The 13,919-nt window shown below is 33.0% G+C and overlaps 3 protein-coding genes across 3 annotated transcripts in view; 1 reads left to right on the plus strand and 2 right to left on the minus strand.

Moving 5' to 3' along the window:
- The first annotated feature begins 150 nt into the window (after positions 1–150).
- Positions 151–1,730, plus strand: LOC21409757 (heavy metal-associated isoprenylated plant protein 21). The gene is made up of 3 exons (XM_010110633.2): positions 151–260; positions 440–515; positions 1,293–1,730. The coding sequence occupies exons 1-3, from the start codon at positions 189–191 to the stop codon at positions 1,583–1,585; spliced, it is 441 nt and encodes a 146-aa protein (XP_010108935.1). The 5' UTR covers positions 151–188; the 3' UTR covers positions 1,586–1,730.
- A 4,277-nt stretch (positions 1,731–6,007) lies between these two features.
- LOC21409758 (ketol-acid reductoisomerase, chloroplastic) lies at positions 6,008–9,761 on the minus strand. Its single transcript, XM_010110634.2, has 10 exons — positions 9,549–9,761; positions 9,205–9,297; positions 8,761–8,826; positions 8,448–8,588; positions 8,023–8,250; positions 7,812–7,929; positions 7,589–7,728; positions 7,356–7,523; positions 7,048–7,203; positions 6,008–6,775 (listed from the first exon to the last, which is right to left on the minus strand). The coding sequence occupies exons 1-10, from the start codon at positions 9,645–9,647 to the stop codon at positions 6,401–6,403; spliced, it is 1,584 nt and encodes a 527-aa protein (XP_010108936.1). The 5' UTR covers positions 9,648–9,761; the 3' UTR covers positions 6,008–6,400.
- Positions 9,762–12,128: 2,367 nt separating this feature from the next.
- Positions 12,129–13,919, minus strand: part of LOC21409759 — a 7,436-nt gene continuing 5,645 nt past the window's right edge. Inside the window, exon 9 of the mRNA XM_024173787.1 lies at positions 12,129–13,110. Within this exon, the coding sequence (XP_024029555.1) occupies positions 12,481–13,110 (630 nt within the window). The 3' untranslated portion in view covers positions 12,129–12,480. The remainder of the gene's footprint in view (positions 13,111–13,919) is intronic.

Genomic DNA, 13,919 nt, shown 5'->3' on the forward strand with positions numbered 1-13,919 from the left:
CGCCACATCTCTCTCTCTCTCTCTCTCTCTCTCTCTCTCTCTCTCTCTCTCTCTCTCTCTCTCTCTCTCTCTCTCTCTCTCTCTCTCTCTCTCTCTCTCTCTCTCTCTCTCTCTCTCTCTCTCTCTCTCTCTCTCTCTCTCTCTCTCTCTCTCTCTCTCTCTCTCTCCTTAAAAATTAAGAGACAAAAATGGGAGCTCTTGATTATCTCCCTAACTTTTGCACTGTTATCAGCACAAGGAGGAAGCGTAAGCCAATGCAGGTATGTGTTACACCACAGCCTTCTTGTATGCCTCTAATTGCTGATCATTATTTATAAGCCTTATTTTCTCTTTAAATAATCAATAATATAGAAGTCTATGATCATTTTCTATTACTTTGCTATTCGTACTTATAATATATTTTCTTCTGTTTGTTGATTTATTTATTTCAATTTTTCAGACAGTTGAAATCAAAGTCAAAATGGACTGTGATGGCTGCGAAAGAAAAATCAAGAACGCTGTAAAGTCCATGAGAGGTACTTTTCTTAGTGAGCCTCTCTTTGTTTCCTTTTCCTTTCTTCAAATGATTATTTTGTTTATGTTTGAAATAGCAAGAGATACTAAAGAATAAACCATATATAAACTAAAAGAAAAGTAATTTTTCCAGCCAAAAAAAAAAGAAAAAAAAAACTAAGAAAAGTAGTTTATAGCATTTTAAGGGAGAGAGGAAAAAAGCATCTCTAGCATAGAAAGTGTTCTAAACGAACATATTAAAGTCTTTATGATGTTAAAATGCTAAAAAAAAGTCCAATCCATTATAAAAAATAAAAATAAGTCTTTATGGCTATATATGGGGAAATGCTAAATCCAAGAAGGTCTATATACCAAAAAGTATATATTATAACATCATGTTAAGATTAAAAACGAAGTTACAAACATGCGCATAGGATACTCATGATTTCTGTTTTCTAGTACGTTCTTTTTTTCTTCTTCTTCTTCTTCTTCTTTTTACTTTCTCTCTTGGTTTTTTTTTTTTTTTTTCTCCCTGAAATGTCAGAGGACAAGAAAGCATTTTAAGTCAAACACAAGGTGAATCTTTCCACTGCAGAAAGTTTCATTTTAAAAATAAATATACGTACTATATATGCGTTTATATAAATAAATTCAACATAGGAGAAAATTTTTTTTCCGCAGTCAAATCTTTTTGCTTCTAAAGCCTGATTATATTAATTAGAAAACGGAATAATATTTTTCTATTATTAATTAGAAACTAAAATCATTTTGACATTTTCTCTTTGAACCATGTATTTTAGGAGTAAAATCCGTGGAGGTGAACCGAAAACAAAGCAAGGTGACGGTTAGTGGGTTTGTGGAGGCAAACAAGGTGTTAAAGAGGGTAAACAGAACAGGCAAGAAAGCTGAATTTTGGCCATACATTCCTCAGCATTTGGTGCATTACCCTTTCGTCTCCGGCGCCTACGACAAGAGGGCGCCGGCGGGCCACGTGCGAAACGTCGTTCACGCTTTTCCGGCAGCCAATGTAGCTGAGGAGAATATGGCCTCCCTCTTCAGTGATGATAATGTGAATGCTTGTTCCATAATGTGAAGATTTTTCCACATCTACGTACTTAATTATATATTGTATGTACGGAAGTTGTTCTACTAGAGTAGAACTCTCCAAGGCCTACATTTGACCCCCCCAATAACATTATTGTAATTTAAAATCTTTAAATGAGTTACATTACGTTGTTACGGCCCTGAGATATCTTAGACGTTTTTGTGCTATATATAAAGATTTTACTACTATACACAATTACTATAATTTGTGTACTCAAGAGATCGAGAGAAAAGGTATTTACAGTTTTATTTTTACGACGCGCCACCAATTTTTTTTCTATTTAATACGGACACCATATATAAAGAGTTCTATTATTATTATTGCTGTTATTGTTATTGTTATTATTATGATTATGGACCAGAGTTCTAATTTTCTAATTAATATTTATGGTTTTGGCACCTAATCTAGTTAAAAACTATTGTATTATTCGAAGTTGATAATTATAGTTAAATTGTTTAAAATAAACTTTAGTAGGGTTTTATATATAAGAAATCTTGACAAATACTCTTTAATAGTGCTTGGGTCTTGATTTTTACCCTTTACTCTTGATTAACACATTTTTTTAGTTAAATAACTATATTAACAAAAAGATATTAATAATGAGTAAAAATTCAGATCATGCACTTTTTAAGAGAGAGTTTAATAATTTTCTTATGATAAAAAAAGTAGAAGAAAAGAAACCAATATCACAAGCAGTTGGGCCAGGTACCACATAAGTTGACTAAAAGAGAGTACTAATTTTGCAAATTTTGCCCTCTGAATTTACTGTAACTTGTCGTCTAAACTTCTAATTTTCGGTAACTTGCTCCCTAACTTATAAAGCTGGTGCATGTACCTTAAATTGATGATGATAAATTGTGTTAAGTGATTGAGAGATTCACGTCAAACAGTCATTCAAATAAAACACATTGCAACAGCTTTATAAATTGGGAAAAAAATTCTCAAAATTAGAAGTTTAGAGAGCAGTAAATTGTCAAAACCCTACAAATTCAAAGCGCAAATGTGCAAATCAAATGCCCCATGAAAACAAGATTTTGTCATTCGTTACTGCCATTCACAAATCAAAACCCTACAGAAATTATATGAATAATATCTTTGATTGGCGGGTGAAAAAGTATAAAACGGGGGACAAGATCTTTAGGGATTTGAGAGGAGGAATAAGTTCCTTGTACCCCACCACAAATGAACGGAATAAATTAGATAAAGAAGGTTAGTTACTGCCAGGCTTACTTTAATTTAGCCCTTGAATTATGATCCCATATATATATATATATATCAGAATTTTGGAGTCTCAACTTATGTTAAAAATTGCTCCTCAAGCTCAAAAGAAGTCATTAACAAGCCAACAAGATTAACCATGTAAACTGCATATTACATGTCAATGAAGGGTATTTTAGACTAATTATAAAACCTTTCAGATGAATTTAAATAAAATTAACCCTCACATATATTTCTTTACCTAATTAACGAGCTCTCATGTATAAATATTTTTATATATTTTATTTTTTTCTTATTTGAAATTTATTTAGCATGATTCACTTAAAACACCTTTTATTAAGTACGAGCATATGTGTTACATGATTAGTTACGTAGCTAGTTGTTAGATATTTTTTATTATTATTATTATTTTGACTGAAGAGCCATACGTAATACAAGAAGTATGATCTTTAGGGTGCAATTTATAGCATTATGAAGTTTGGGGATTAAAATAGGACAAAGAATATGATTTCTGATTTGATTTTGTTTGAATTCCCTTAATGAAACTTTCTCCATTTTCCCCTAAGAAAAAGAACTTAATTCGTGATGCAAGTGAATAATTAACCCCATTTCTTGTGATTAGAGTTCTTTAGTTACAACTTTTAAGAGGACGCATATTTGATGTAGACAAAAATGTAAAATGAAGTTTAAGGTTTTTTTAAAAAATTTAACATTTAAAAGTAGTAAGTGGTGATGAAAAAACTTGACTAAAAGTCCTATTAATATTGTGATCGACTAGAAAAGGCTATGGCTAAACGCAAGTCTAATTAATATTCGGGGTGTTTTTCTTTTTTTGACTCTAAGAATTAGTACTATAATCTTTGATTAACAATCTTCTCTCTTTCTTTCTTTCCTTTTTCCTTTTTTTAAAAGGCTTGTAAAGTAGTGTAAGGAAAACAAAAAAGAAAAAAGAAAAAAGTGAAGAAGAGAATATATATAAGAAAAAAAAAAAAAAAATATATATATATATACATATATATTATATCATGTTTATTTAATGGTCAATAATTGGCCGGTCTTTGCCGCTTGTCGCCGCTACTTATATTAACAATATAAGATAATGATAATGGAAGCATCAAACTAGAAATTACTTACTTTATGCCTGAAAGGAGAATGATTTATTTATTAACTTTTTAGAGTAACGTAAAGTTTGAGGATGACAAAGGAAGCTTCTGTTAGGAGTAGTGCTGATATCTTTTTTTGGTCTTAATTTCCAACTCTGAAGTTTAAAGCTAATTTTTCCAGTTAGCTTTGTAGTGAAACGTACTAATAAAACTTGAATCGTATTAAACCAAAAAGTGCATTATCATATCTATCAAAGATATTAAATCTTGGGATTCAAAAAAAAAAAAAAAAAAAAAAAGAGCAGAAGTTTGACATTTTTGTCATCAATTTTGCAGGAGGATTTTTTTTTTTTTTTGGAGCAAGCTAAAATATTTGATGCTTACGACTTACAACTATGATTTCTAGAAAAGATATATTGGTCCAAGAAATATTGAGAGAGGTAGAGGTGGTGGGGTTTTACTTTTAGCACCCTAATTCAAAAAATGTCTTGCACCTTTTAGTTTTTAAAATGTCTTGCACCTTTTAGTTTTTAATATTTTTTTGATTCCCTTTTTTCCCATCATCTATGTTTATCACCTCACTCCCGCAAATGATGAGAGGAATCTTCTCTTTTATCATAGAGTTTTGCTACGTGAGATGCGTAGAAGCCAGTGAAAAATAATAGAAATATTAACATCACTATTTCTGTCACTCTCTTTGTCACTCTTAGCATTTATTATTTAATACGTGGACTCTATGACATATTATTATTTAAATAAAAAATGAGATAATTGAAGTGCACGTACTAAACAGTGAATACAGAGAATGATAAAAAAAGTATCAAAAAAAGTGACGCTAACATTTCTTACGTAATACTGATGAGATTGTTGTCCACTTAACAATGTCGAATTCTAATATATTCTCACGAAACGTGTCTTTTCCTTTTTGAACTCTCACTGTCTCACATTGTTTTCTTTATAATTCTTGATCAATTGCCTAGCCCTGTGTCTTTGTAACACCCAATTCTAGGTCCGGTTTAATCACCCCATCATAGAGGAGATCTCCAGTGTGGGGGCTCCAACAAGGGTGATGAGAAGAGTGGGCGACTTCTCGGTGGCAGCAATGGTAGAGGCAAGGCGGCGGTGGGGAAGATGGGGGAAGAAGATAGAAAATATATTGGTAGTTAGTCATTGATTTACTAAAGGTTAACCGATGTGTTACCTCCTACTCAATTGTGTTTTAACTTTTTTTATAAAGGGACATTTAATTTAACGAAAATAATTTAACTGAAAATATAATTTTAAAAGGATTAGTTTACACTAATATCCCTAGATCGAAGTACGTTCATATAAGGATCATTAATTGTAATAACTTGACAATTTCAATTATTTGTCACATTGTCGGTAGTTTTGCCATGGCCCTTTAGTAATTACCATTTTCTTAAAAAATAAATAAAAAATCATAATATTGTTCTTGGATTAATGCTATATAATATCCGATTCAATAAATTCTTTGGCCACAAATCAAATACTTGGATACTACTATCTTAGATCACAAGTATTCATCAAGGATACTGACGGTAAGCAATTTTCAATTTTGTACCGTGTGGTTGGTATACTTTTATTTTAAATTCTAATTTGCCCACTTCCCGCTTCAAATTTGTACCTGTACTAGGTTTATGAGTGAGCATACAGCAAAGTATCTTGACTATGCTCTGTCGCATGCATTTGGCACCTGGTTGAAATTTATTAAATTGCTCTAATTAATTTTTTTTTTATTTTTTATGAATTCATAAATTAAAGAACATCTTTTTAATTTTAAATTTCTAATTATATAATACGTTAGTGCTACTATAAGTTCTATAATACTAGGATACTAACTTTATATATATATATATATATTGACGAGTGTTTAATGGTTATGTATCCTGTTTGTTAGCATGGATTTATACTCCATAATTTTTTAAAACAAACTATAATACAAATTTAACAATGATATTGTCTAACCCCCCTCTAACTCCATCCACATGTTCACAAGTATAGTAAACAATTAAACCGAGCAATTCAAATCTACCCATGATTAGGCCACGCATGTAGCGAAAAACATAGAAACCGCATTCGATTACGTTTCTCGTTTGTCACAACACTCTCTGAAAATGTGAACATCATGTTTAGATTATTATTCCACGTTGATTTAGATAGCTATGTGTTCAAACGTCCTACAAATGTACCTTGAACCTTTGAAATTAATAGGTACCGCCGCCAGCATAACAAAAACCATCAGTTCACCTAGAGAAGTCTAAAGAACACCACTAGATTTATAACCACTTGTGCTAAAACATAATTGGGTGACGTTTAATTCATGAATTCAAAATCATAATTCATGATTCTGATTTTTGAAATTCAAATTTTTTAGAAAAAACACTGTAGCAGAACTAAGAACCATGATCTTATACCAGGTAAAACCCTTGAAACAAACGTCACCTTAGCTAAGAAAGGTACTTTAGCTTAAATTGCGGGGCTTGCGCAATTCGGGCCTCACGAAATCTGCATCTTGGGGTACTGAAATGTCAACGGTGGGTCTCAGTTGAGCACATACTTCGATTGCACCATGAACTGGATCCAACAAGAAGTTTCCGATGAGGTCCTGCTTCGTGGGTACGTTGTTGTCCACTGTGACAAAGGCCTGTTGAGTAAGGATGTAATCAAAGCGTGGAGCCCATTTTCTCGATCCCAAACGAGCTGTTGTTGAACAATTATCAACCATGAAAGATACTCCACGAGCATGCATGAAGGGATTCAGTGAATCCACCGACTCGATCACACTTTCGTTGATGATCTCCGAGTATGAGTGCCCTTTCTTCCTCAAGATCGCAATCTGCAATATCACGCCACCATGAAGACAACGATTAGACACAAAATTAGATCATCACACTACCTCACTTGAATTAAGCCATAAGAATTTTGTATAATAAGGACTCAAAAGGGTGCGGTTTAATGTCAAAGATACCATAAGTTACAATTATTAATTAGACAGGAACCGATCATTTAATTGTAAAGCATCATCACTCAGTACTTGTTAGAATACAAGTTCCATTCAAGACAATATTGACACCAAATTACCAAACCATCTGAAACGGAAATCAATACCTGGGCCATCATTGCGGCAACATAAACACCAGCTGTGAAAGGGTACAACGGTCCTAGGTCACCTGCAGGCCGGGTTGATCGTACTCTCTCACCAACCTTCCACATTCTTGTTTGATCAATTTTACCCATGGGGAAAGATGGTAGACCCTCCTTTTCCTAGAATATAATAAAGGTGTTTTTCAGATTAAGTTAGATGATAAAATAAATATACGACCACATTTATCCAACCTGTCCAAAATTTAGGAGTACAATCAAAAGTTTAGCACACATTTAGTGGCATTTGATCATGAGAGTATAGATAGACATACATAAAATCGCCGCCCTGCCAAGACAACACTACGGATCTCATTACCACTGGCTACATCCTCGTAACACTCGTACAAGATTTCCATGCAAGGATAGTATGAGGCATTGTAAGCAGCCTCAAATTCTTTTTTGCCTTGTTCAGACAAGGAGTTGTATACAGCCAATATTCCCTGTTAAAAGAAACAATTTAACAACATTCATGGCGAAATCCAAGGATGCAAGGTTAAAGCACAACCTTAGTTGAGATGGTTTTTGATATGATTCCGGTGATACACTCAACAGTGTTCTTGTAAGCCAGATCTTCACTCATTCCGTTTTCCGTGTACCTTCTAAATAGGGACTCCACAATACCGTGGACAGCTCCAAGTAAAATACCTATCAACAATGCATAGCAGTGTCAGGCATCATATGTAGTGGCCGGGAGGGGGGAGAATGAAATAAGGAGCAAATCGATCTACCACGCTCGCCAAAAATGTCACTCTTGTATTCCTGCTCTAGTGTAGTGGCAAACGTGAAAGGAGAACCAAGGGCAACCGACCAGCCCAACGCAACATCAGTAGCTCTCCCATCAACATCCTGTATAGAAATTCATCAGAAACTCAAGATCAGTTGAATAAAAGAAGGCAACCCAAAAATTGGGGCCGAAATAGAGAGACAGAAAGAGAGAACCTGGTGGACGGCAAAACTAGAATTAATTCCAGCACCATTTATCTCTTTTCCTTGGACATAAAGCCTCCTCACTGACGGACCCATACCCTTTGGACATACAGCAATTACACTGATGTTCTCAGGGAAATCTAGTCCTTCCGACTTCAAATGGCCTAAAAGAAAACCATGGGAAAGCCCAAGGATGCTATTTGGTTTCATGTGGGAAAATACTTTCTCACAGTTATCAGCCTGCATCATACAACCATCAGGTAATTACACCCCTTTCATCAAAAAAATTTGCGAGCAAAATCACCATCCAATATCAATAAATTAACGATCATCAGAAGGATCACGTCAAAAGTACATGCAAATAATCACTACATTCACCGTGATATAGTTTCAGACGACATTTTCCAAAAACAAAAAAAGGTGTGAAATTAACAGACCTGTGCAGAATCAGAAATGAGCAACATAACAAGATCACTTCCTGAGATTGTTTCATATATGTCACCAAGAGTCCCATTCTCTTCGGTGAAACCAGCTGCACGAGCTTCAGCGAAAGAGTGGGATCCCTTCCTCAACCCAATCTGTGAAATAAAAGGCAAAACATAAGCAAAACGGCATATTTTTATGCCCCAAAAAAAAATCAAATGCTGATTTAGTGTGGAGGATATAGGTTCTTTAAGAAGAAAGAATCGTTGGTTCCTTATAGTCATTTCCTCAAACCAAAAGGAATATTGAAACACAATAGAATAACACCTTGACGACAATGTCAGACTTTGCTTCAGCAAGAGAGTCCTGCAGATTCTGAGCTTGAGCAGGCGCCTGAACAAATAGTACAAATTTCACATAAAAAAACTGACTCCCTTAAAATGAGAATATTAGGCCTATTTAGAAGGTATACTCAAACCATGATTCTTGATTCTCACGTTTGAAATTTTTTCAAAATTTTTACGAGAGGAAAACATTATAGCAGAATCAGAGTTTGAGTATATGAAACAAATGGCCAGTGTTTACTTCATGATAACAGCCATTATGCATTGAAAAATGTAGCAAAATTATACACACACACAAAAAAAAAAAAAGTCAAGCTTAACAGGATCAAATATAAAGTGAAATGTAGACCAGAGAACATCAATCATGTAAATACAGGTCAACTAAGTTAATATACATAAAGAAAAATACTTTTGAGAGAGAATTCACCTGAGAACCCCAACCAATAACTCCAATCTGCTTAATACCCTTGAATGCATTGGGCAACAAAGGGAACAAATTTCTCCCTCCTTTCACAATATACTGCAATATAAAGACAACCCTTCAGAATAATACATTTTACAATGGAATTTCATACGCAATTACAGTCTTTACACTAGTAACAGTTAAATAAATAGAGCCTGATCAGTCTGATCAATTCACTCCACCATAAAAACAGCACCAAAATGAAACTTATAATATCTAGTTTGACCAAACGAAATGCATGCATTTCTCAAAATTGAAAGAATTTAAAAAAAAAAAAAATCTTTCTGGGTTATAGCAGAGAGAGAGACCTCTTCGTGGCCAGCGAGGTTGACCTTCTCCTTCTTGAAAACAGAAGTCTCGAAATTGAGGGAAGTCAGGGATTTGGTCTTCACTGTCTCCACGTCCATTGTTTTCTTCAAGATTAAAAAGAACAATCAAAATCACAGAATAGCCAGTAACAATATCCAAATTTTTTTTCCCCCAGAAGAATCAAAAAAGAAAAACAAATTCAGATGTTTCATAAGAAGTATTTGGGCGTGAACTTTGAGTTTTTTATCCTTACTGTTTACTTTTACTAGTTACGCGCTCCGCGCATGTAGAGTGGCAATGTGGCGTTTTTGGAGTAAGGTAGGGACGTTTGTTATTATGATTTATGATTTTTTATAATATTTTTTTTATAAAAAAATATACGTAAAATGAGAATGGTTCAAAATCATAATTTTAAATTTATGAACTAAACGTTTACATAATCTTTTCACTAATTAGTCCCGCGAATAAAATTACTCATCATCTTTATCTTATTAATCCACATAAATTAGAGGAGTATTAGACGGATTTCTCATCATAAATTTAAGATACTTGTAGTGCTCTATTTATCTGATTAGTTATTTTTATTATAAAAAATAAATAATTTATTAATTTTAAGTTAAAAATAAAAAAAATGTTATTTTAAATTTTCATATATTATATAATATATTATACTTAGTAATGTATATTATAACATATTATACATAATATATTTACTTAAAAACATGATATAATTAAACGGGGCGGGACTATATAGAATAAGGTCGAGGATCTTTAAATCCGCTTCGCCTCACGACCTGCGACTGGTTCTCTAAATCCGTTTCAACGGGGTTTTCTCCTACTTATTTAAAGTGGATCCCTACAAATAAATGAGTTTTTAGATAAAATTGTCATTGTCACATCTTATATAAGAGTTGAATAAGATTACATATATTTGAGTTAAGAGAAAAATTATAGATTAAAATAAGATTTGGTATAGAAAAATTATAGAGAATTATATATAACTATTTTAGTATTATTGAGTTTATTTCATTTTTTTTATCAATTTTTCAATATGACTCTTATAAATAATTATCTCACTCCAAAGTTTATTTCCTTTCTAAGTCCTTTCACAACTAATGTTTTGCATTCTTTATATATATTATGTTACATTTATATGTATTGTCTATCTAACATAAATAAAAGAAATAAAAGTAAAAATAAATAAATAAACAAACCAAGAAACAGAACGAAACGGCCCCCAAGTGAGAGAAGGAGAAAGCATTATCCGATTACAGCTTTTATAATAAGTAGATATATTTGCTTCCTCAATTTTCATTTTCTGATAATTTTATTCTTTAACGCTAAAATTGATGAATGATTTCCCATATTTAACAAAAATAATATGTTCTTCATCACATAATAACTTAAAATCTTATAAAAAGAGTTGGGTTACATCTAAAGTTTTGTATTTGTTATTATTAAAACCTTTTGAAAACAAAAATATTATTTTGTACTTATTATAACTATTTATGTAAAATTTTTAGATATGATCGATAATGATGTTACTTTTAATGTTAGCGACTAAAATTGTTAAAAATTAAAAATTTAAGAACTAATATATTAAAATTAAAGTTCACAGACTGAAATATCACAATACTTAAAATTCAGAAACTAACAGTATTAAGGATCCTTATATATAAGAATTGTGCATTAAATCTATTAAATGTGAGACTAAGGGTAAAGTTGAAATAGGAGTTGAGGAACGAAAACAATAGCAAATAATATTAATAATAACAATAAAAATAATAATGATAATAATGAAATTAACCTAAAATCTTTCATATATAAAGGTTCCATTCGACGTTGTTGATTTATTGAAATTTTTAGTCACTTGTAGAAATATATATATATATATCAAAGTCTTGAAGTTTTTTATTTTTAAAGGGAAAACGCTTATCAACTTTTGATCACAATAATTTTGACTAACGATATGACTGAGTAAATATTTCAACATATCAATGTCAATTTGGCACTACACATTTTAACCTAGGATAAATTTCATGAATTTTTTCTGAAATCGAAATGCCCCGAATTTTAAAATTATCTCTTGCGCTCTTGATTTATAGACAAGGGTAGAGTCAGGTTTTTTTTTATACCAAAGGAGTAATGAAACTAAAATTATAACGCAGTTAAATTTTCTTAACTTTGTCTTTCTTTTTACCTTCACTTTATTTATTTTATCCCTTTTCAATAATTATAAATGAATTAAGCTTGTAATTACATTGAATTCACTTTTTAAATAGTATTTTTTCTATTTTTAAAAACACCCTAACTTTTTCGTTTTAATTTTGATTGAGATGATTTTTTTTATGCGTTCACAACGAAAAGATGAATAAAACCACATCCATATACTCTATTAAAATTTTTTATCACCATTGAGTTTTTATTATAATACTATCTAAATACAAATTCAAGTTTTGACTCACCTAAACACAAATTCAAATAGATTCTCAATTCAAACCATAACTCAAATGTGCACATCCAAACACAAACTCAAGTTACAATTTCAACTCAAGATCTACACTCAAGTTACCATAACTCAAAAATATAACCGAACAAACTCATAGTAGTCCGCCCACTTTTGTTATTCTACAATCAGATTGCCCGACTTTGCGGAGGCAATGACATGTGCAACTAAACTCAACTAAGCAGAGGAGTCGACTAGCAAGCAAAAAACAAGATCAATTACTGTACTCTATTTCTATTCTTCTACCACACTAGTAGATTATAACAATTATCAGTTTGCTGCTTCTATGGATCTCCCTGCGAGACGAGACTTAAGGCCTCAGAATTCAGGATCATATTCGAAGAACGCCATCATGCAAAACTTGGGGGCGAATGGGCGAAAGGGGTTTCATGCCAGTGATTTTTGCAGCACATTGATTTACAAAATCAAGAATAATCACCACTCAGTTCTTCCTCACAATTACGTATACAAACATCCAGGTTAAGCTGGCCAGTTGAATCGAGAAAGCGATATGGAGCAAAGAAAAAATCCATCTGCGGAAAACCTTCAACCCTCCCCGGGAAACACTCTGCAAGTGAATTTAATCTGAGAGAGCTGCTTCCTCGTTTCAACACGAGATCATACATGAACCTTCTCTTTGAAGAACTTGGTGCGATGCAGGTTAGCATTACGGTGTGCCCGATGCTTTCAATACCCTTGTTGAGGAGAAAAAGAGTGCCATCATCTTCTGCTTGGAGAACAAGAACTTGTTCGTTCATCTTCAGGGAAACAGCGAACTCGCTCTTGTACCTGAAACGCCTTCCCGAGTCCCAATGCTTGGTACTGAAGTGCAGGGACAACTGGTAGAAAGAACTGACAAAATTGCACCCTGGAAGTGGGCAAGCACATGGTGCATACATGCATGTCCCTTCATGGTCATTATTCCTCACACAATCCACTCTTTCATTGCATCCGTACTCTTTGTTTTGGCATGGTGTTCTGACCGATTCAACGATCAGTTCAATATCCCCGCAAACTACATCCTTACTCTTGAGAAAAATAGGCATATTATTTTCCTGTAAGCACATGAATAAAATCCATAATCAGTACATTATGGAATGCTATACCTTGGGTATAACATCGATGGATTCATCATTCATCCCATAAGTCCTAAAATACTTGAGTTTCACAAGTATACTAGCAGGACGATAAACCTTACACTTTATTTTATTTTATTGGGAGAAGTATGGAGACTAAACAATAGAATTTGAAACGAGAGAACCAATGCCGTCAGAGAAACGGAGATCTGGTCTTTAAAATCAAAGAAATTAAACAATATAATTAATCAAAATTGTAAACTAAATCTATTGAGACCAGTAGTTTCTTTCTTCACCTGATATCTAACCAGGCAGGAGGAATAGAGTAAAGAGAAACGTCAAGGGACAAAATGAAGAGAAGAGATAGACCCATGAGAAACATTTTCCGAAAAAGTCATCATCCCAAATAACAAAATCAAAAACCACAAAACGCAGCTTATTCTCCCACCTACACCTAAAATTAGGTCTCTATTCCCGTATATAATCGCAATCACCATCTTTAGGAGAGACCCGGGGCTCCTCCAGCCAACAAACTAACTTTATGAGCAGCAAACCAAACGAAACCTTACCATTGCGGTGTGTTTTCTATAAAGTTGGAACGTCACCAACAAAAACTTACAATTAATGGAAGAGTTCGTGAAAATAACACTATCTTTAACTTTTACGACCTTTTTGGGGGAACAAAAGGAAAACAAATAACTGCAGGTCAACGGAACACAACAAACCTAACATTTGCTAAAGAAACAACATCACTAAAAACTTTTTTTTGGGGGGGGGGGGGGGGGGGG

This window comes from Morus notabilis, unplaced genomic scaffold (genome assembly GCF_000414095.1).
Source record: "Morus notabilis unplaced genomic scaffold, ASM41409v2 Scaffold518, whole genome shotgun sequence".
NCBI lineage: Eukaryota > Viridiplantae > Streptophyta > Magnoliopsida > Rosales > Moraceae > Morus > Morus notabilis.

Excerpts from the sequence above, each read along its gene's own strand:
- LOC21409757 (XM_010110633.2), top strand. The coding sequence starts at position 189 with ATGGGAGCTCTTGATTATCTCCCTAACTTTTGCACTGTTATCAGCACA. Across the intron at positions 261-439 it reads GGAAGCGTAAGCCAATGCAG|ACAGTTGAAATCAAAGTCAA; the intron begins GTATGTGTTACA and ends TCAATTTTTCAG. Across the intron at positions 516-1,292 it reads CGCTGTAAAGTCCATGAGAG|GAGTAAAATCCGTGGAGGTG; the intron begins GTACTTTTCTTA and ends CATGTATTTTAG.
- LOC21409758 (XM_010110634.2), bottom strand. The coding sequence starts at position 9,647 with ATGGACGTGGAGACAGTGAAGACCAAATCCCTGACTTCCCTCAATTTC. Across the intron at positions 7,930-8,022 it reads CTAGTTTTGCCGTCCACCAG|GATGTTGATGGGAGAGCTAC; the intron begins GTTCTCTCTTTC and ends ATTTCTATACAG. Across the intron at positions 6,776-7,047 it reads TTGCCGCAATGATGGCCCAG|ATTGCGATCTTGAGGAAGAA; the intron begins GTATTGATTTCC and ends GTGATATTGCAG.